Genomic DNA, 22,720 nt, shown 5'->3' with positions numbered 1-22,720 from the left:
TCAATAATTATCAATTTAATTTAGATTTCTGTAGCTTTCTATTGGTCAGAATCTCCTATGAATGAAATAATCTGGTATAATATCACAAGAGAGTGAGAATAAATTGAAAATAATGCGACAGTTTTTCGAAAATTTGTTGTCTGGCAATAGACACGAGAGCCCGCAGGTCTCGAGTGGCTATTGCCCAATGACAACAAATTTGAGTAAAAATGAAGCATTATTTTCTTATTTATTCTCACTGTCGTGTGATAGGTATTCGTAAGATTATTTTTAATACGTATGTTATGGATATTTTCCTAAATGTGACAGTTGTCAAAACTAGGAAACTGGTTGCCACTAAACAAAAACAATCTACTTAAAAAAATTCTATCGGTAATTTTCTACAGTAGATAATTCTCAGTATAATTTTAATCTGATTGGGCAGAATTAAACACGTGATCAAATATCTTACTATACAATTGGAAGTTAAAATCATCAAAAAATAATCAGTTTAATTTTTATTTCTGTAGCTTTCTATTGGTCAGAATTCCCTATGAATGAAATAATCGCTGTAATTTTTATTCTTGTAGCTTTCTATTGATCAGAATCTCTATGAATGAAATAATCAATATTACACACACCCAAACTAATATGGAATCTTCTGATATTTCTTACAATTTCGTGTGAATTTAACAAAACAAACGTGCGAAGTCAAACAATTAGTCAATGACTGTAAAATAATTTCTTAATTGTTATAAATAAAGGCACTACGATTTAAGAAAAAAAAAACAATTATCTCGGCTTCAGTTGGTTGTAGAAAATTTTCATTGTTTATAAATCTTCGTTTCGTCTTCAGCAACAATAATCTGTAACTTAGAAACTCAAAGGATGTACAGGGCCGCTTCAGCTCTAAATGTTTATAACGAAATTTGCCCCCTTATTTTCAAACCCAACAATTATCTCGGCTTCCGTTGGTCGTAAAATTTTTTTATTTTTTTATAAATCTTTGTTTCGTCTTCAGCAATTATAATCTGTAAGTTAAAAACTCATAGGATGTACAGGGCCGCTTCAGCTCTAAATGTTTATAACGAAATTTACCCCCTTATTTTCAAACCCAAAAATTAGAGGTTTAAAAATGTTTTACGCATTTATTTACATCAGAATATGAAAATATAACTCTTAAGGAGATTGGATGTTTTACCAACTCTCTTCGATTTTTTTAAGTTATAGCCTTCGACATTTGACCTCTTGGGATAAACAATTTATAATATCTAAGCAACAAATTCGTTAATCTGGCTTTACAATTTTTTTTATGTTTGGAATTTAAAGATCTTCATTTTAAAGCTTTAAAAAAATTATTTGTACAATAAATAATGCAATAATTGTAAAAAACGGCCATTTTGGATTTTCGCAGGCTGTTTTGCAATAACCAATAAACGAAATTAAACTTACCATAGCTCAAATTGTAGGCTTTTTAATTTACTACAACTTTCTATTAAAAAGTTTTTCTCTAAAATCGATATCCTAAGCTACAAAATTAAAAATCTTTAAATTGCAAATTTAACAAATGAAAATCGCAATAAAAAAAAGAGCACCATATTTTTGGTTACATTTTAGTAGAAGTTATTCCTGGCATCGTCCTTTACAACACCTGACAGGTTTCAAAAATTCCTGAATTATATCCTATTTTTCACCCACAGCCTGGGGTATTATTCTTCGCAACAATAACAAGTTTTTTCAAAAGAAATAAATATTACTTTGAAATACATGGTGATTCCATATAAGTTTGGGTGTGTGTATATGAAATAAAATATAAATTGTTTTCACAAACATTTGAGTCCATTTTCAATTCACTTACATAATACATATATATTCATCTATCCAGTGGCGGATCCAAGGGGGGTGTCACGGGGGTCGAAAATAAATATCTCAATTCAATAATCTTAAAAAAACCGAGAGCCTTCACGCAAACAAAAAATTTAGGCCCATTCCAAAAATAATTGAAAACTCACTTACCCTAGGGGTGGCAAGACTAAGTGACCTTGGATCAGAGAAAAGTAATTAAATTACCCCCCTTAACATCCAAGACACCCCCCCATCCAATGGCACTACAGTCCAAACCAGGCTTTCGCCTCCTTCATCAAGCTTCTCCAATCATCTCGATTGACTGCTGTTCTTTTCCATGAACGCGTTCTTAAGAGATTTTTGGCATTCTCATCTACTTCGTCTTCCTATCTCTTATTTTGGCCTTCCAACAGGTCTTTTTTTACATATCTTCTTCTTTGGCCTGTTTGTATCCACTTCTGGACAAAGGCCTTCCCATAAGTTCTCAATTCTTCTCTGTTTTATGGTCTATGTTTTTGTGGTCTTTCTCTACTACGACTGTGCTCGCGTGGTCTTCAATGTACAATGTTTCTCGTCCACCTTTCGATGTTTTGTTGTGACACGTGTCCTTCTCAGTTCCATTTCATTTGCGCAATTCTTCCAATTACATCTTCGACCTTCGTCTTGCTTCGCACGTCCTCATTTCGTACTTATGTTCCCTCAGAGATAGTCCTAACATAAATACTCCTCTATTGGCTAATAACTCTGTAAGTGTCATGGTCTCCATTTCATAGACCATAACTGGTAGATACAACTGTTTAATACCCTCGTCTTTAGATTTATTGGTATTTGTTTTTGTGAAAAGAAATATTTCGCGAAACGAACATCGGATCGAAAAAGTGACAAACATATTGTGTTCAATATTTTTCAAAAATCTATCGAATGATACCAAACACCACTCCCCACTCGCCAATAACTCATAAAGGTGGATGGCAATTTTAAAATCTTAAATAGCAACCCTCATTTTTTATTGCAGATTTGGATTCCTTATACAAAAATAAGTAAGTCTTATTCGAGACATTTTTGCGAATTATTGATTCATGGTGCTATAATCGGAAAAAACGATTTATCCATATCATCATCAATCAGCCAATCGCGTTCACTGCTGGACATAGGCCTCCCTATGTCCAAGTTCTTTCCAGTGTTCTCTACACTGGGCCTCTTGTAGCCAGTTTCCCGCTACTCTTTTTATGTCGTCCAGGCCCTGATATTCTAGTTACGGAAACTCGTCCGATTGGCGCATGACGTCAGCAACAGAGTAAAGCATAATCCCGTCTATGCGTTCGTAATACGAACGCGAATGAAATTTGAGAATAGTAATGAATGAATTATGATTAGAAAAAACTAAGTGATTTTTATAGTTTAGAGGAAAATTATTAAACTATTTCCTTTCATTTAAATATATTGTTAGTTATGTGTAAAGTTCCTAGTCTCGATTATATTGGGATACGGAAAATAAAAATATTCATATAATCGATATCTAATAAAATTATTATATTTCGTTAGTTGTCAAAAATTGATTATTGGCCTACACATAAGAAAATATAGTCTTTGCCAAGGGGAAGAGAAACCCCAAAAATTGAAACCATAAATTTAATTGATTGTTAAAAAAAACAAAATGTTTACTTTTTAAATATAGTATTTCATCAGATTAACCTGACAGATTCGGAAAAGACAAAAATAAGTTTTACAGATTTCATGCCATTCACTTTATTCAAATTTTGTGATTGTGAAATAGACGTACATACAGCAACTATGTAGCAGTTTTTATAATTTTTCTTTTACGCAATATCAGGTTGTTAAGAGATTTGTTTAATTCTTTAATTCGGAAGTACATCCGAGACCTAAAAAATAACTTCTTCGCTTTATTAGAACATATAACAAAAAAGTGTCTGATGGTTTACATAATAAACCACCCTCACTCAAATGATCAACCCACGTGTACGTTGAATAATCTTCGGATTGAATACTGGAATCGTCCAATTTATGGCAAATATAGCCAACCAAATTCTCCAAATCATCATACTCGAGGTCACTAATGTTTTTTTCATTCTGACTTTCATTGTAAACTTGAACATCCGCAACTGTTTCGTTCTTAGAATCCAGCCTTTGGATCAATTGTCCAGAAATTGGTAAATCTGGAGTGTCGTCTGTTTCCACGTTCGAAAATTCGTTCCTTTGTCTTTTCCATCCGTATATAACTTTTATAAAACATAAAAATAAAGCTTTTTGTAAACACTTAAAAACATTTTTAATGGGTTTTCCCCGAAAGAGGTAATTTAATCTTTTGGTAATATCAGGTTGAAATATTTGATTTGGAATTTGAAGGATAATAGCGTCTTTTTCATGAGCTACAAATTTGCTTTTACTGGTTCTTTAGACTAAGAATACACTTACCATTTTTTCGTTTTTTTTATATGCTACATTTTTTCTAAGGATATTTTTTCGATAAAATACTTACTTTTTGAGTATTTGCGAAAAACCGCCTAAAACGTGTTTTTTTTGTTGAAAAGTAAAAAAATTTTAGTCGCAAATGACTCTAGTACTACTGAATTAACCTAGTACCTAAGTTAAAAAACTCTATAGAACAAAAGTTGCTTAAAGTTAGTCAGTTTATCTATTTCCGGACTTATTTTAAAAGTCTATTTTTTTCACCCCCAAAGAGGAGTGACTTTCACCCCCAAGTAAAAGCAACCAACGGCACAAGTTCAACTTTGAAGTGGAGGATGAGTAGAATCTAAATCCAAATTTTCATGCAATTAGGAGTTTACCCTAAAAATTATACGGTATCGCCGGATTTCACGTTCATTTATTGAAGCCTTAAATTTTAAAGCTGTTTCTTTTTACCCTTTAAATCATTTTGCTTAAAACCATTTTTAAATTATAAAATAATTACATAATGAGTTATTTTATTCTAATAATTATTGTTATTTTAATAATTATAAAAATTTGTACTTTTTGTAATGTATTTTAAAACAAGCAATCATTTAAATAATTTTGTAACAATTTGTATTATTTAAGAATATAATGTACTAATTACATTTTGTTTTGTAGTAAGTGTTTCTTAAGAATATTAATGTATAGTTTTAATATATTGTATTGCAAATTATCATTATTAAATGGTTATTATTTGTGAAGTATTCTTTTTCTTTTTTCACACCCTTATGTATGTAACAAAACTAAGGGACTTTATGAAAGGTAAATCTAAATATAGTTAAAGAGGGGGCGGCTTAATTGGAATTGCACGCGGGCGGCCAAACTCTTCGCGGCGGCTCTGGTAAGATCCACATCCAAAAAGGCACAACGCATGTTTAACGAACATATTCACAACGTTATAAATAAATATCACAACCTTATACAATATACAATAAATTCAAAATATTTATAAAGAAAACCACGGTAGACTTTGAAGACACGAAAGAATGCGATACTTAAAAGTTACATAAAGAATCCGAGATAACTCTGTTGCTGCCGTCATTGACTCCGCCCACTATGCACATTATCTTATCTTCTGTGTCTTTATATCGTGATGTCGTCGGACCATCTAGTCGGTGGTCATCCTCGGCTTCTGTTATAGATTCTGGGCCTCCATTCCATCATTCGTCTTATCTCTCGGCCTCCATATAAAGTCCTTTTACCCTATGACGGCCGATATGCAATTAAGAGATGATCAGTGGGTCTCAAAGAGTGGGGCGTTATTTAATTCCGATCGCTTGAAAAGTAAAAATATTTAATTTCCTGTATTTTATGTTCAGTAAGAATATTGGATTCTACTCTATCAAAGGCAAATGAAATGAATATAATATGTCGGTATATACAGGGCGTGTTAAAAGAAGTGGGACGGAATATTTCGAATATTCGAAATTATTTGTCGACATCAAATGTTCATTAAGATCTCTATTTTGCGTAGAATGAAAATTATACGAATGGTTTTGCATGCAGTAAAATTTGAAAATACAGTGGAACCCCGATAAGTCGGCCCCCGATAACCCGGAAGTCGGGCTAACCCGGACCGATTTTCATCAGATAAACATTTTGATTTTCAATATTTTGTATTTTTCAATTTAATTGTGGCTTATTTCCAATCAAAATAGTTAATTATCAGACAAACCTTTCAACAATAAAAATGTATGTAATATAATATTTGAGAGATAATGTGTACTTATGTGTGTAATTTGAACTATACGATATTAAAAATGACTCATAGCACACGCCGCAGAAACAACAGCCACCTGTCTTTAGTATCTATTCCTTTTTATTTCAAACTGTCAGCATTGTTTAGGAAAGACTATTTAAAAAATTCTTTTATAAACAATGGTCTTTAGTATTGTGTGTCTTGTATTGTTCGCTTCCATTTGCTTACGTTTGGGTTTGGTGTTTTTTTTTAGTAATTTTAATGAGTAGGTACTGTGCATATTTATAAATATATTTCATGTTATTTCAATTATAACGGAGTTTATCTGTAAGTATACCGTATTTTATTAATTTTTACCATATTCTCCGGCTATCTCGGGTTTTCGATAGCCCGGATCGGTCGCGGTCCCGATTAATCCGAGTTATCGAGGTTCCACTGTACTTGACAAGTTGCTGGTATGTCCAAATTGGAATAAAATACATACAGGACTTTACTTTCTACAGACACTGTATTAAATATAACCTTGAAACAAACTGGCACTAAATCACTTCTGAGTTTTCAACAAAACAAAAGGTTTAAACAAGTGTAGTGATTGCAAAAACGGTTCGCATATTTTAAATAAGATTTTTGCTGATATTAAATACAATTCACAACCACCATTTAATTTTTAACGATAAACAAAAGTGTAATATGATGCCAAGTTTGAATTTGATCGACTTTGTCGAGAACAGTGCCGTTAATAGATATTTTTAAACACCATCAATCATTTTCCAATGATTGGGTGAATTTAAGAAATACATATTTACTATAAACAATTTTTTTACGTGTATAAAGGAGATTACAATAATTATGACACATGGTACTTCTTAAATTTTTTAAATAATATGGTTTTGTAAAGGCATAATTTTGATTATTGGCTAAACCTACATTATACGATACGTCACAAGAAATAAAAAAAAATTAACATGTAAATTCACCGTTTAAATAAGATACAGTGCGCTGGAATAAGTGTTAACCCCTCACCCCCTAAAGAACCTATTTATTTTTAGCACATAAGCAATACACTCGGACAGGTCGATTTTTAAAATAATCAAAGTATATTATAACATCAATGTTTCGAACTTTACGCGATCCCTCTTCAGGTGACAAGCAAAACTTTGATTTTTTTAAATGGGAAAGTACATAATGTGATATCTCATTTAAAAGTGTTTGAAATACTGGTTACAAAAATGTATAATACTTTAACCCTTTTTAAGAGAATAGGCGCAAAATTTAGATCGAATTGTTTTTAAACGCATTCATTTTTTTCGAATCCTGAGAAAACTAATAAGTATTTTTGAAAAATTTAAACGCAGAATAAAAGATTACATTATTACCAAGGGCTGAAAGGCTGAAATAAACAAAAATTTCTTTTGAATGACATATTTGAAATAAAAAATTCGACTAACTTTTCTTTTTTTTTTCACCCCTGTGACTTGTTAAAATAATCGTTAGAGAAGTTCTCAGGGACGTTTGACCCTCGATAGTATTGTAATATTTCATTCTGCGTTTAAACTTTTCAAAAATACTTATTAGTTTTCTCAGGATTCGAAAAAAATGAATACATTTCACAATATTTCGACCGAAATTTTGCGCCTACGGTCTCAAAAAGGATTAAAGTATTATCCATTTTTGTAATCAGTCTTTCAAAAGCTTTTAAATGAGTTGTCACATGATGAACTTTCCTATTTAAAAAAATCAAAATTATCATTGTCACCTGAAGAGGGACCGCGTAAAGTTCGAAACATTGATGCTATAATATACCTACTATGATTATTTTAAAAATCAACCTGTCCGAGCGTTTTGCTTATGTGCTAAAAATTAATAAGTTATTAAGGGGGGAAACACCTGAAGGGTACACGGGAAAAACCGGCTAAGTCCATTTTTGTAGGAATAGCATTTTTACGCCATCTTGTAGTAAATTCCAGTTTGCATCTTCTGAAACCTTTAAACAAGGGAATAACAAGACAAGTCACGAAAAAAAGCCCATAATTATATGCTCATACACGAGAAAAATCAGCTAAGTCCACGCGGTACAGGAAAACAACAAGCTAAATCCAAAACATCGACACGCGACGGCTTCCTTATTTAAGTATCAATCAGACGGTCAGTCATAACAACGCCACATAAACATGTTATTTGATTTTCTTTAATCCGGAGAATTAAAAAATTACTATAAAGCAATTGTTTTTTTTTATCGAACAGGGCAAAAAGCGGCTAAGTCACTACCCTTTAAGATACAATGCTGGATTTCCAGGGCTGGAATTATTATAGCAAAGTTAAACTATTCGCCGAATGTGAAAAATATACCCTCTTTCATAGATTTTTTGTTAGAAGTCTAATAGGTCTGGATCCCGCGTATGAAAAAAAAGTTGATTAATAGCATGCTGAAAATTTGTTAATAGCTTAAGGGTGTCTAGTCGGACAAACTTTCATGTATGGGAACACTGGAACAGGGGAAGTTTAAATTGTGGATCAGGTTAAAAATTTGGAACGTCAGACCACGAAAACGTCCCATGTATTTTGTTGGACAGAACTTCCAATTGATTTGTTACCCTTTCATTAAACTCTCATGCAAAAATCAGACTGTTATTTGTCACCTGTCATAATGCCTGTCATTTGACATGTTCTACGTGTTCCACTTCCACTCATTAAAATACCCAGTTGGTGTTCCACTTCCACTCATTATATTTTATACCAACATGAGTTTTATTTTTATTTTTAAGCTTGACAAGCATGTTCTTAATTTGGTAAATGAAAGGATTAGAATTATAATTGGGTAATTTTGAATTTTTGAGAGATAATAAAACTGACAATGAATCGGATATTATTAACACTGAATTATTGTTTAAACTATCGAAATATATCAAGGATTCAAGAATTGCAATTGCTTCTGCACTAAAAATTGAGCAATTAGAAGGTAATTTGAACATTTTTTCTGTTGACTTAGATGGAATGTAGAAAGCACACCCGGTCCCTTCCGATGTTTTGGATGCATCTGTATAGATTACAGTTGCTTTGGGCCATTTGTCTATACAGGAATTCAAGATGCATAAATCTAATAATGAACTATTATAATATGTAGGTATATGTATATCAGGTTCATAAAAAAATGCGAAATAGTCGTTAGTATCAAGGTTGTTGATATTGTTGATATACTTATTGTTGCACATGGTTCTAAAGGCTGTACACAGGGTTGGTGTATTTTTATGAGTCCAGTAACTGTTTGTTAGATCATCTGTGTTTAGTGAGCTTATGCTAGAATATAATGAATTATTGATACATGCAATTTTCACAACAAATTTTTCACTCAGATAATCTCTTCTAAAATTCAAGGGAGGTTCTAAAGCTTCAACATGCAATGGTGCTATTGGACGAAAAGTTAAAACATCCAAAAACTCAAAATTGTTAATTTGTGACTTAGCCGGTTTTTTCCGTGTACCCTTCACTTATTCCAGTGCACTGTATATTCCGTACTATTGCAATAAAATATTTAAACGAATAAACGGAAACTTGTTGAGTAGTGCTGATTGACACAACAGACCAGTAAAATGTTATTCATACAGATAGCGTAAAATATATCGCCGCTTATCTGGTCCGCTAGTAATAAAGTTATCAGCATTTAATTGCAAAGCGGTATTCTTAGGTGGAAAATACTTTACCCTAGGAAAATTAAGAAACCCGTCTAAGACACTTCCAAATGAAAAAAATGAAAAACACGTGTTAAATATTTTTCAAAAATCTATCGAATAATACCTAATATGACCCACCCCCTACCCCCTGGGAAGAGGGTACCCTTATCATACTTTTGTCTAAGATCAATAAATGCCATAATATGAGTGTTTGTTTAGCTTTGTATGATATTATGGTAGGGGAGCTCAAGAGGGGATTTTTGCAGTTACTCGAGCACGTCAGATTAGCATATGGGAGAAACCTGGTACCCTGCAGATGTACCTCTACCATATATTGGCTCTTAACACAGGGGAGTTCGTTAAGGGGGGCCCGAAAAAAAATCTATCCTTAAAAAAACTCGAAATTGTCAGATTAAGATAAGGTAAGTTAAGTACATGCAAAAGAGTTTATATTTCAAAAATCTGACGATTTGAGCCGGGCGTAAGGAAATAGGTGAGTCCCAAAATTTCACAAGAAAAAAGCGAATATTTCGCGAAATGAATGACAGATCGAAAAACTAAAAAATATGTGCACAATATTTTTTAAAAATCTATCGAATGATACCAAACACGACTTCCCATAAAGAGGGGTGGGGGTAAATTTAATATTTTAAATACGAATCCCGCGATATTTCGCGAAATGAACATCAGATCGAAAAACTGTAAAATACACTTATTCAATATTTTTGAAAAATCTATCGAATGGTACCAAACACGACCCCCCATGGATGTGGGATGGGGGGTTACTTTAAAATCTTAAATAGGAGCCCACATTTTTTATTGCAGATTTGGATTCCTTACGTAAAAATAAGTAACTTTTATTCGAAACATTTTTTCTAATTATGGATAGATGGCGTTATAATCGGAAAAAACGATTGTTGGAAATGGAAAATTAAATTAAAAAATGGCAAGCGCCCACTAAAATGGAAAACTTTACTTAACTTTTTTTAGTTTTAGGACCTACTCTTCACAACCCAATAGGTCCCCAAAGCGCTCGAGTGACTGCACATTTAGCATACTTTGCTCCCCTACCATTAGTTTGTAATATCAAATTTGATATTACTTCTGTAATAACTTTCGTAGTAACATCTCAAATAAATCGTGTGGAAATGTGAAAGCTTTTTTTTTATTTTAGTACAGCGATATTGAAGAACATTTTGAAGAAAGTACGACAGCTTTAGCAGAAAAAACGGGGTCGTTATCCGAAATGATAGAATTTATGAAAGATGAATGTGCGAATGAGCCATCACCAGAAATCTATTTTACTGGTGAGTACCATTTATGTGACTATATACAAAACTGTTAGTAGTAGTAGCATTTTCGCCTTTTTACGGTGTCTATCCGTTTCGGATGTTGGCGATCAGCATGGCTATCCTAACTTTGCGTGCTGCTATTCGGAATAATCCGGTTGTAGATGTATTGAACCACTTTCTTGGGTTTTGAGGACAAGGTATTCTTCTTCTCCCTGATCCACTCTTTCCAAATACCTTGCTGCTACTGAAGAATGAGTTGCAAATAAATACTATCTGTTCATTTCTATTAACATGGCCAATATTCTAATTTACGGTATGTTATTGGTTTAATATTCTTGCATTCCTTGCCCATTCTACGTAAGACCTCAACATCAGTCAGACGATCCACCCACGAAATTCTTAAAATGCGTCTATAAAGTATAACACCACGTCTCTAAGGCCTCCAATTTTCTTAAAGAAGCATCAGAAAGTGTCTAGGCCTCTACTCCGTATAATATCGTACATCGTAGAAAATACATAGCATCTAATGATAGAGATTTTGGTACGAAGTGGTAAATCGTGACTTCTGAAAAGAGACTTCATCATTACCACCGCTGATCTTGTTTTTCTTATACGTTATTTTATTTCAATACAGTGGTCCCATTGGCTGTTTATGTTGGTACCAAGATACCTGCAACTGTTTTCCCTGTCATTTGGTTGATGGTTAACCAACAGCTGTGTATTAAATATTTTGCGTTTGCAGTTCTCCCAGTGCTTGCTCGAAGATATGTTTAGAGTACATATTAAGTAACATCGGGGACAAAATGCATCCTTGTCTTACACCTCTACCTATGAACACTGCCTCTGTGAACTGAATTTTGGCAGTTTGGTTGTAATTCATTAAGTAGGACGTCTTAGATAGATAGGGTATGTAATTAGGCGAGAGGAAGATGCCATAGTCAGAAAAGCTTTTGACTGAAGAGGGCCGATTGGACAACGAACATGAGGAAGACCGAGATTTATGTACCAAGACAACTTAGAGAATGTTTTAAAATCTATTGGAATTAGAGCATGGAGAAGAGTTGCCAGAGACAGGGGCGAATGGAGGAGTGTTCTGAAGAAGGAAGAAGGCTTTGGCTCATAAAGAGCTGTGACGTCACTGATGATGATGATGATTGTAATTTAAATTATAATATATGATCCTCAAGTGTCTATCATCTGAACTCGCTTGTTTCAAGATAGTTGTGAGCTTATCATATTTGACCCTATCAAATTCCTTTTAAATCCATTGAAATGTTACATTTAGGGTTGCATTTCTTAGAGGAGTCAATTTTATTTTTTTACTGTGTAGGGGGACTCAGTAGAAGCTTAAGTTCAAGTTTTTGGGGTCGCCACCCTTGTCCCCCGGCCGCCATCTTGGAAAAAGGGGTACAGAGGACTTTCGCGTTGTATCTCCTAAACTAGCAACCCTATAGAAAATTTAATTACACATAAAATGTAGCAAATTAAATTTTCTCCAATTTTATATCTATTAAAATAAGAGAAAATTTTGTAAGAAGTTTCCTTTTGGAAGTTATAACTTTTTTTCCCTTTATTTCACAATAAAATAACATCATAGCGATTTTGTAGAGGATTTTTCAACGAACAATTTAAACTATAAAATTGTTTAATTTTATTTATTAATCTGGGTTTTAGAGCGCTCCAAACTTGACCAGATTCTCGAATTCTCATAGGAATACATGGACAATTTCTAGACAAAATAATATTATTTATTATTAATATGCTGAAAAGATCTATCATAGTTATTATTTTTTCATTTTTTTCGATGGTCCAGGCTGCTAGTCAAGATCTGAATGAGTATCCGAGGTGAATTTTTGTGGTATAATGAGAATTAGAGTTGACGTAATTTGTCGGTAATTCATCTTCCAATTCATTTTCTTCGATAACTAATGTTGAAATGTCCACGATGTTGCTGCAACTTTCACCACCACAATGGAGACACACTGCTGAACATTTGAGGTCTGCTTTTCAGCAACCACATGCACTTCCAGTTTCCATTGCATTTGCAAAAGATGAATTTAATAAGCTCGGGGGTAGGTACTGGAGGCTTGGAAGTTTGGATTGGTATCCAAAATTTTTCATGCTTTTGCCAGCGTCAATCTTCTGGATCACAATGTTTACCGAGCCATGACTGAATCTGGTGATACACTCTGAGTCTGTGGAAATGGGCTACATCTTGTATTGGAGGAAGTGAGAAGAGATTAAATGCATTTTTGTCACTATTTTAGCGAATCGTTTGTATCTCAGGGTTTCCAGAGAATCGTCTTTATTTCCGCCATACAAAGAGACGATAAACGTTCGCCGACAACAGTGAGTAAAGATGGCTTGACTTTCCCACTGACAAATAATTTTCCCCAGAGTTTTCTTACATATCAAATAACCACCACTCATGATCCGCGCTTACAAAAAACACAAAATGCTTATCTAAACACAAAAATATAAATTTTACCCACAAGACTCTCAATAGTATTATCTATAAAACTCAAACTACTTTTCACAATTTTTATTACGACTGCACGTGGCCAAATAGGTAGCATAACTGTAAGAATAAAGTAATTAGAGGGAAACCGACTCTGTGCCACCTAGATAAATCATAATAATAAAAGTAGGTAATAGCAGGCAGATATTCAGTCCCGTACGGAAGAAGAATGACGTAGGTAACTGCAAATTTTGTCAATTCCTGTTTATTGCGTAATTAACTTCTAAAATACTATGTACCTACAGATGATACAAAAACGACCGAACTGTAAAAATGTGCTGAGCCTATAGGGTAGTTGCGTCGTTACTGAAATACGCGCTATGTTAGACCTTGTTTCAGATGCATAATGACGCAACTGTAGATAGGGTTGAAAATGGGGCGATTAAATTAAGATAATGAAATTCGAACCAATATCGATGAAAATAAAAGCCATTGTTGTCAAAAAACAAACGCCATACGCCGTACCCATGCTCCTGGGCGATTACTCTTCATTTAATCCGTATTTTAAATATTTAAAAATCGTTTTTTGCTCTTCTGACGAATTTTGGATTTTGCGGTTGCATCATTCTTCTTAATGTTGTTCTGAAGCTATTTCCTTGTGGCATTTTTATGATTAATTATTTATATGGGAAATAAGCCACAAATAAAATGAAAAAAATAATTTTATTAACGTTTCGACGCCCAAATCGGGTGCCGTTGTCAAAATACAAAATATTACTAAATATATAGTAATATTTTGTATTTTGACAACGGCACCCGATTTGGGCGTCGAAACGTTAATAAAATTATTTTTTTCATTTTATTTGTGGCTTATTTCCCATATAAATAATTAATCATTCTTCTTCTGGAGCGGCGAGTTTGTCCTCAAACAACTTCTTGGGACTTTTCTATATATGCTTAGGGTTCTAAGTTTTATGGTGGGGAGAAAGGTCAAAAATAGATTAATGATAGCATAGGAATGTTAAAATCATAATAAATTGTATAAATAAAAATATATGTAGATAGAAAAGTAATCCTAACGTTTTGTTTTAATTGTATCCCTATGAGCATTTGAGAATCTGGTCAAGTTTGGAGCGCTGTGAAACCTAGATAAATAAATAGAATTAAACAACTTTATAGAGGAAATTGTTCGCTGAAAAACCTTCTACAAAATTGAGATAATGTTATTTTATTATAAAATTAACTGAAAAAAGTTGTAACCTCCAAAAGAAAACTTGTTAAAAAATTTTTACTTATTTTTATTTATATCTTTTTTGTTGGTCACTTGACGATAAAAAGTAATAGAAACAAAATTGTAGAAAATTTCAATTGTTACATTTTAAGTTGTAGGTATTAGATTTTCTGTAGGATTGGTAGTTTAAGAGATATAGCGCGAAACCCCTTTCCAGTGGCGTAGCGTAGTGGGGGCGGCAGGGGCGGTCCGCCCCGGGCGGCACTTTTTAGGGGGGCGGCAAAATTTAACAATTAGTAATAAAAATATTTTGTAAATATTTGAACCATTTTATATTTTTACCGCAACTAGATACAGTCAACTAATATAGGCCAATCATATGATAATGCTGCTGTTATGGCTGGAAAGTATTCAGGAATTCAGCAAAGAATTCAAGAAATAAACCCTAAAGCTGAATTCGTACCTTGCTCAAATCATTCGTTAAACCTAGTTTGTTTACACGCTGCCTCAGTTGAGGTGGATTCAGTAACTTTTTTCGGCACTTTAGAACGTTGCTATTCTTTTTTTCCTCATCGACACATCGTTGGGAAGTTCTGATATCAGCAAAAGGGGTCCAAGACACGCAGTGGAGTGCAAGAGGCGATGCTGTAAATGTGACATGACATCATTACAAAGACATTCTCGCCACTTTGGAAAAACTGACAGAGGCAGGTGAAAGCTTAAACGCTAGGACAAATGCAGGCGCTTTACTACTTTCGATGCAGTCATTTTCCTTTCTTTGTTTTTTGGGCCTGTGGCAACCGGTGCTACATGAAGTAAATGATGCATAAAAATATTTAAAAACAAGGGGACTTGACATAAAGCGCTCAGAAAATAAATGCTTTGCAGATGATATTAACAGAGAAAAGAGAGGAATGGCAAATGGCGCTGTAGGTTATGCAAAAAATATGTGTGAAGAACTTGGAATTTCCATAAAACCTAGGAGGCGCATAACAAGAAAGCATATTTTTGATGAAGGAACTAGAGATACTAACCTGTCTTGTGAAAATGAGTTGAGACGAAAGCTGTTTTATTCGTTAGATAGAGTTTTTGTACAAATTCGTGAGCGATTTTAACAGCTATAGAATATAACGGATACGTTTGCTTATATAACGCCGGCTATATTATTAGCTCCAGACAACACTGAATGTAATCTAGACTACGCATCTGACGAAATTAACGAGCAGGATATCACGCTGGAAAGACTTCGACTGCGGACTTTCGTTGCTGCTACAGGCAACGAAAATAAATTGATTAATGCAGACTCACTTGAATTATTTAAATTTATTGTTAAATCCAAGCTGGAAGATACTCTGCCTAATATTTTAATAATGTTCCGAATATTTTTCACAGTTGCTATAAGCAATGCCAGCTGTGAGAGAAGTTTTTTAAAATTGAAATTGATTAAAAATTATTTAAGATCGACAATGAGTACTCTAACACTAACTAATTTGACTATTTTGTCTATTGAGCAAGAGGTGTGTGATGCGATAGACATTGACGGTGCAATAAAAGACTTTGCTCTTAAAAAAGTGAACGTATAAATTTTTAATTGAAGACGGAAATTTTGTTTTTAATTTTAACAAATACTCATATTACTTTTCAATAAAAATAAAAATATAACATTATAGTATCGTTCTAGTTCTAATTAAAAATTGATTTTATTTAATCTTGTCAATGGACAAGGTTTACCTAATTTTAAGTGATAGTTACCTAAGTTGTGTCAATTTGTGTAATTGGTTAAAGTAAAAGAATTTTTTTATTAATAAACGTGATTGTAAAACTTAGATCAAATTTTTTATTTAAAATCTAACCTGTATAATGCAAAATAATGATGACTGTTCTCGCCAAAATGTTCTCTATAAGTAATGTATGTAATGTATAGTATACATTAAATTAAAATACCTGAAGAAGAAATAACTGAAGAGATGAAACTACAAAATATAGACTACTTGGGAGTAACTGAAATAAAAAAGAAAGGTAGAGGAATAGTAGATCTAAATGATGATTACCGCTTATATTGGTCAGGAGTTGACTTAAAAGAATGGGGCGCGGGAGGTGTAGGCCTAATAGTAAAAACAGAAAAGACAAATAACATAATAGGTGAAAGATATATAAACGAAAGATTATTGGTAGTGGAAGTAAAACTAGATAATACAAATATAACCAGCATAATCGTAGCATATGGGCCAAATGATAATGCCAAAAAAAGAGGAAAAAGATGAATTCTTTGAAATATTACAAGCAGAGATGGACAACGAAGGAGAAAACATTATATTAATGGGAGACCTAAATGGTAGGGTGGGAAGAGACAATAAAGGGATTGAACGATACTTAGGGCAACATGGAGAAGAAATGAAAAATGATAACGGAAACAGAATCATAGATCTATGTATAGCAAATGATATGGTTATAACGAATTCAAAATTTATGCACAAAGACATACACAAATATACTAGAGAAATCTAATCGAGAAAAGAAAAATCCATAATAGACTATTTCCTAATAAAAAGAAAAGACCTAAAGATGATAAAAGACGTAAAGGTAAAAAGAGAGGCTGAAATAAGCAGTGACCATTACTTGCTTATAATGGAACTAAGGGTGTACACACATAACACAACAGAAAAAAGAAAGAAGATAACTAAAGAAAAAATAAAAAGCTACAAATTAAGAGAAATACATAGTAAAGAGGAATACCAGAAGAAGTTAACCAAACAGTTCGAGACTATAAAGGCAATTAACACAGGAATAGAAAATAAATGGAAGCAATTTAAGGAAATCATATTGAAAACAGCAAAAGAAGTATGCGGAACAACTAAAATCACAAACATATATTCGAAGAAAAGTAAATGGTGGACAGCGGAAATACAACGTAAAGTGAAAGAAAAGAAAAAAGTATGGAAAATGTATCTAAAAACCAAATCGGAGGACGATTTCGAAAAATATAAAATGGCCAGAAACGACATTAAACAAGAAATTAAAACGGCAAAAAAGAAGTCTTGGGAAGATTTTGGACACAAAATGAATGAAAACTATTTTAATAACCAAAAATTGTTCTATGGTACATTGAAACAGCTAAGACAAAAGAAAACACATAGATTAAGAAACATAAGAGATAAAGAAGGAAATATATTAACTACAGAAAGAGAAATAATGCAAAGATGGAAGCAGTACTTTGAAGAACTAACAGAATGGAAACAATATCAACATGAAAGAGAGGAAGACATGATCGAAAATACAGAGGAAATGTAGCAAATAACAAAAGAGGAAATTTCAGAAGCCATTGACAAATTAAAATTGGGAAAATCTCCAGGCCAAGATGAAATCACAGCTGAAATGTTAAAGTACATGAGTGAAAATTCAAAAGAAAAATTCCGAGAACTACTAAATGAAATAATCACAGCAAAGGAAATACCATCTGATTGGAAAACAGATATAATAGTACCACTGTTTAAGAAAGGAGACGCAAGAAATTGCGAAAATTATAGGGGTATTACATTGACAAGCGTTCCTGCCAAAATATTCAATAGAATAATTGAAAAAAGGCTAAGGGAAAAACTAGAAATAAAACTAGAAGAATCCCAGCATGGCTTCAGAAAAGGAAGGAGTACCCAAGATCTGATATTCATATTGAGACAAATAGGAGAAAAACTATTGATGAAAGGCAAAGAGATACACATATGCTTTATTGATCTGAAAAAAGCTTTTGATAGAATAAGAAGGGAAGATATATGGAAATGTTTAAAGAAAAATGGAATAGAAAAGGATATGATAGAAATAATTAAAGCCTTATATAAAAATAATAAAATAAAAATAAGGACTCACAATCAAGAATCTGATGAATTCCAGGCAAAGATAGGACTAAAACAAGGCTGTGTACTAAGTCCATTACTTTTCTCAATGGTACTAGATGACGCAATAAAGCAATGCAAGGAGAAATCTAAAGACATGATATTGGGAAAATGGAAAATGAACAATGTACAAATACAAGAATTACTATTTGTAGATGATATGGTATTGTTAGCTGACACGGAAGAGAAACTGCAACAAATAATAAACACTTATATAAAAGAACTAAGAAAAATGAACATGGAAATAAACACAGATAAAAGTAAAACAATGGTTATGGCAACTACAAAAAAAGTGATAAAAATTAAGGTAGAAGGACAAGTTTTGGAACAAGTAAACAGCTACAACTACTTAGGTACAATTATTGAAGAAGATGGTAAAATAGACAAAGAAATAAACAATAAAATAGGAAAAGCAGGGACAATTTATAATACATTAAGAAATACGTTCTTTGGAAAGAAAGAGGTACCCAGAGAAGTCAAAACACAAGTGTACCAAAAAGTGGTTCGACCATCAATCGTCTATGGGAGTGAGTCGTGGACGCTAACAAAGAACAACAAAAGAAAAATCAAAGCTACAGAGATGAGATTCTTGAGAAAAATAGAAGGGGTCACACGAAGAGACAAAATAAGAAATGACACAATAACTCAAGCTCTAAAGATAAAACCCATAGAGACAATTATAGGGGAACGACAGTTAGGATGGTTGGGCCACATCCACAGACTAAACGACACAAGAATAACGAAAAAAGTATATTAAGTCAGAGTACAAGGGAAAAATATTGTAGGTCGCCCAAGAATGAGATGGGAAGAACAAGTTAGACAAGAAGCAGAGAAGAGAGGACTGCAATGGAGTATGGTAAAACAATTGGCTCAAAATAGAACAGCATGGAAAAGAAGTATCAAAGAAGTACCACAAGATTAAAACAAATAGACAGAAAAATGGGTCAAATAAGTAATTTATATTTATTAAAATTGTATTGTTAAAATAAAAGTTTTGTATAATTATTAAAATGTATTGAAATGTAGATATTGAACTAGTTGTAAACAGCCCAACACCGAAAGGTACGAATGGGCTTAACTGATTAAATTAAATTAAATTAAAATACCTAAATAAGAGGGCGGCAAAATTGTCTTCCGCCCCGGGCAGCCGACACTCACGCTACGCCACTGCCTTTGCCCCCTTTTCCAAGATGGCGGCTGGAGGACAAGGGTGGTGACCCCAAAAACTTGAACTTAAGCTTCTATTGATCCCCCTACACATTAAAAAAATAAAATTGACTCCTCCAACAAATGCAAGGTATGGCCTAAAAAATGTAACATTTCAATGGACTATTTTGTAAGCGATAAAACAAATAAATATATATAGTTATATATAAACAAATAAATAGTTGACATTCGTTCACCTCTGCATAAGCACTTGCACAGTGAACAGAGCTTCTCGGGTACCTAAAAGGGTTTGTTCACTATGGAGACCATCGCATCGTATCCTAGCCTAGGGCATAGAGCTTAGTATCCTACTTCTTCATTTTGGTGAACGCTCGCATTTAAAATAATGCATCTGGCAATCGATAATATGGTACGAGCAGTACGAGGGATATCAGGGAGCGAGGGTCGGCGCGCGGCGCCTTGTCGTGAGCACAACTTAAGGCATTGTGGAAAAATAAGTTTTTTAATAAGTAGGTAAATATAATATTCTACAGTGCATTCATAAAGTGTGAAAATGGTCTATTATCTCATGACTTAATTATTTTCAGAGTTAAAGCTCTGACAGGTCGATTTTTATTTTTAAATTATGATTTTTTGACGTATATCCCATAATAGTGACGTCATCGATTTGGGAGTGATGACGTCATCGATGCTTTTTTTTAATGGGAATAGGGGTCGTGTGGTAGCTCATTTGAAAAGTGATTCAAGTATCGATTCAGTTATATAAACACTAAAATCATTATTTATACCGGGTGGCCAAAAAATAATTTTTGAAATAAATTAATTGAAGCAAAAAAAGAATATATGTAATTAAATTAACTCAAAATACATTTTACTGCTGTCAGAAAAGAGAAAACAATGTTAATTTGACAAATAAACATTACTTTTCGCTTAAATTAAATATTCAAACTGCCAAGAGGCAGGTGTGTGGCTGTTTGACGTTTAATTTAAACGAAATGCAATGTTTATTTATGAAATAAACATTTTTTTAGATTATGTGGCATCAATGAAATGTATTTTGAGTTAAATAAATTATACACATTCTTCTTTTTGCGTAAATTATTTTAATAAAATAATTATTTTTTGGCTACCCTGTAAAAATAATGATGTTAATGTTTATATTATCTACTGAATAGATAATTGAATCGCCTTTTAAATGAGCTACCACACGACCCCTATTCCCATTTAAAAAAATAATCGATGACGTCATCACGCCCAAATCGATGATGTCACTATTATGTACTATACGTTAAAAAATCATAATTTAAAAATAAATATCGACCTGTCAGAGCTTTAACTCTGAAAATAATTAAGTCATGAAATAATAGACCGTTTCCACACTTTATGAATGCACTGTACTGTATATAATACAAGCAGATATAGGTAATCTAGAAGTCTATTTTATTTCTAGAGCCAGAGCAATTGATCGACGTATTCAGGTTTATGGAAGTTCAAAACTTAAATTATCTGCTACATGCTGAAGAATTAGCAGTACCATTGGCAAATATAAAAGATGGTATGCGATTTGCCAATAACCTATTTGACATGCAAATATCAGAGTTAGAACAAAGTATTTCGGACTTGACAAGTGGCATAGAGTAAGTAACGATGTAGATGTTATCTACGTTTTTTATTTATTTTTTTATATATAAAAATGTTAGTTTAATACCGTTTGTGTGGTTCTAAAAATATAATATCAATATTATAGTTGTTTTATATACAGTGTGTCAATTTGAAAAGTTGCCACCCCCTATAATTTGGTCCCTATAGAAAATCTAAAAATATGCAAAAACATGTCAAATTTATTTATGAGGGGGACATTTTGTAGACCAGTTTTCAACTAAATTACATCAACCCTCTAGCTGGGGCGGACACAACCCCCAAAATCTTTAATGGAAAGGAGGGTTGAGTGACACCTCATTTTGAAGGTCATTCAATTAACTTTTCAAAAATACCGCATACGTGATATTTCTGTTTAGTACTTTTGGAAAAATCTTGGACTCAATACTCTAAAAAATTTTGGAGTTCTGAACTCGATACTTAATTATATTTACAGTTTTACTTGATTTTTCCAAAAATACTTCAAAAAAAATTCTCTAAATACTCCAACACTCGAAAAAAATTCAATTTGGAGCTCAATATTCCAAAAAAAGTTTTGGAGTTCTGAACTCGATACTTAATATCTGTACGGTTTCACTTGATTTTTCCAAAAGTACCAAATGGAAATAGAACATATGTAGTATTTTTGAAAAGATAATCGAACGATCTTTAAAATGAGGTATCACTCAACCCCCCTTTCCATTAAAGATTTTGGGGGTTGTGTACGCCCCCCCTAGAGGGTTAATGTAATTTAGTTAAAAACTGGTGTACAAAATGTCCCCCTCACAAATAAATTTGACGTGTTTTTGTATGTTTTTAGATTTTCTATAGGGAGCAAATTATAGGGGGTGGCAACTTTTCAAATTGACACCCTATATGTAGAGTTGCGGTAAGACATATAGTAGAACGCTCAGATTTGTAGGTTTTGATAGTTCTTTGATATTTAATCGATTTAAGTTTCAAGTGATTTCGAGCACCGACAAAACAAATTTGAAAAGAGTGTCACGAGATATGTTGATGAAAATACGGATTAAAGTTAATAAGTTTATTAATTTATTTGTATCTCCAGGTGGGAAGAAAATCGGGCAAAAGAACTGGAAAACTTGGCCCAATCGTTAATAAGCAATGATTTTAAGAAACTGATTATGGGTGAAGAGGTACTGAATCTACACGTTTTTGTAGAAGATGTATATGAAACAAGGATTGGGCCCAACGATGCAAATAATAGCATGTTGGAAATGATGAAATATATAGAAGAAAAATACAGATATGAAGTGCTTAGTTTTGATCTGGTGAGTAGGTATTATTTGAATCTAGTTAAGTATCTTCTTCTAGTGCCTCCTCCACTAATAAAGGTTGGCTATAATGATTGCAA

The 22,720-nt window shown here is 32.9% G+C and overlaps 1 protein-coding gene across 1 annotated transcript in view; it reads left to right on the top strand.

Annotated features, from left to right (window-relative positions):
• LOC126881158 (cilia- and flagella-associated protein 100-like) overlaps positions 1 to 22,720 on the top strand; it is a 62,744-nt gene that overhangs the window by 25,913 nt on the left and 14,111 nt on the right. Inside the window, exons 5-7 of the mRNA XM_050645235.1 lie at positions 10,844 to 10,976; positions 21,158 to 21,344; positions 22,415 to 22,637. Coding sequence (XP_050501192.1) covers positions 10,844 to 10,976; positions 21,158 to 21,344; positions 22,415 to 22,637 — 543 coding nt within the window. The remainder of the gene's footprint in view (positions 1 to 10,843; positions 10,977 to 21,157; positions 21,345 to 22,414; positions 22,638 to 22,720) is intronic.

This window comes from Diabrotica virgifera, chromosome 3, assembly GCF_917563875.1.
Source record: "Diabrotica virgifera virgifera chromosome 3, PGI_DIABVI_V3a".
NCBI lineage: Eukaryota > Metazoa > Arthropoda > Insecta > Coleoptera > Chrysomelidae > Diabrotica > Diabrotica virgifera.
Note: the sequence above shows the minus strand (reverse complement) of the source record. Positions and strands in the feature narration are given on the sequence as shown.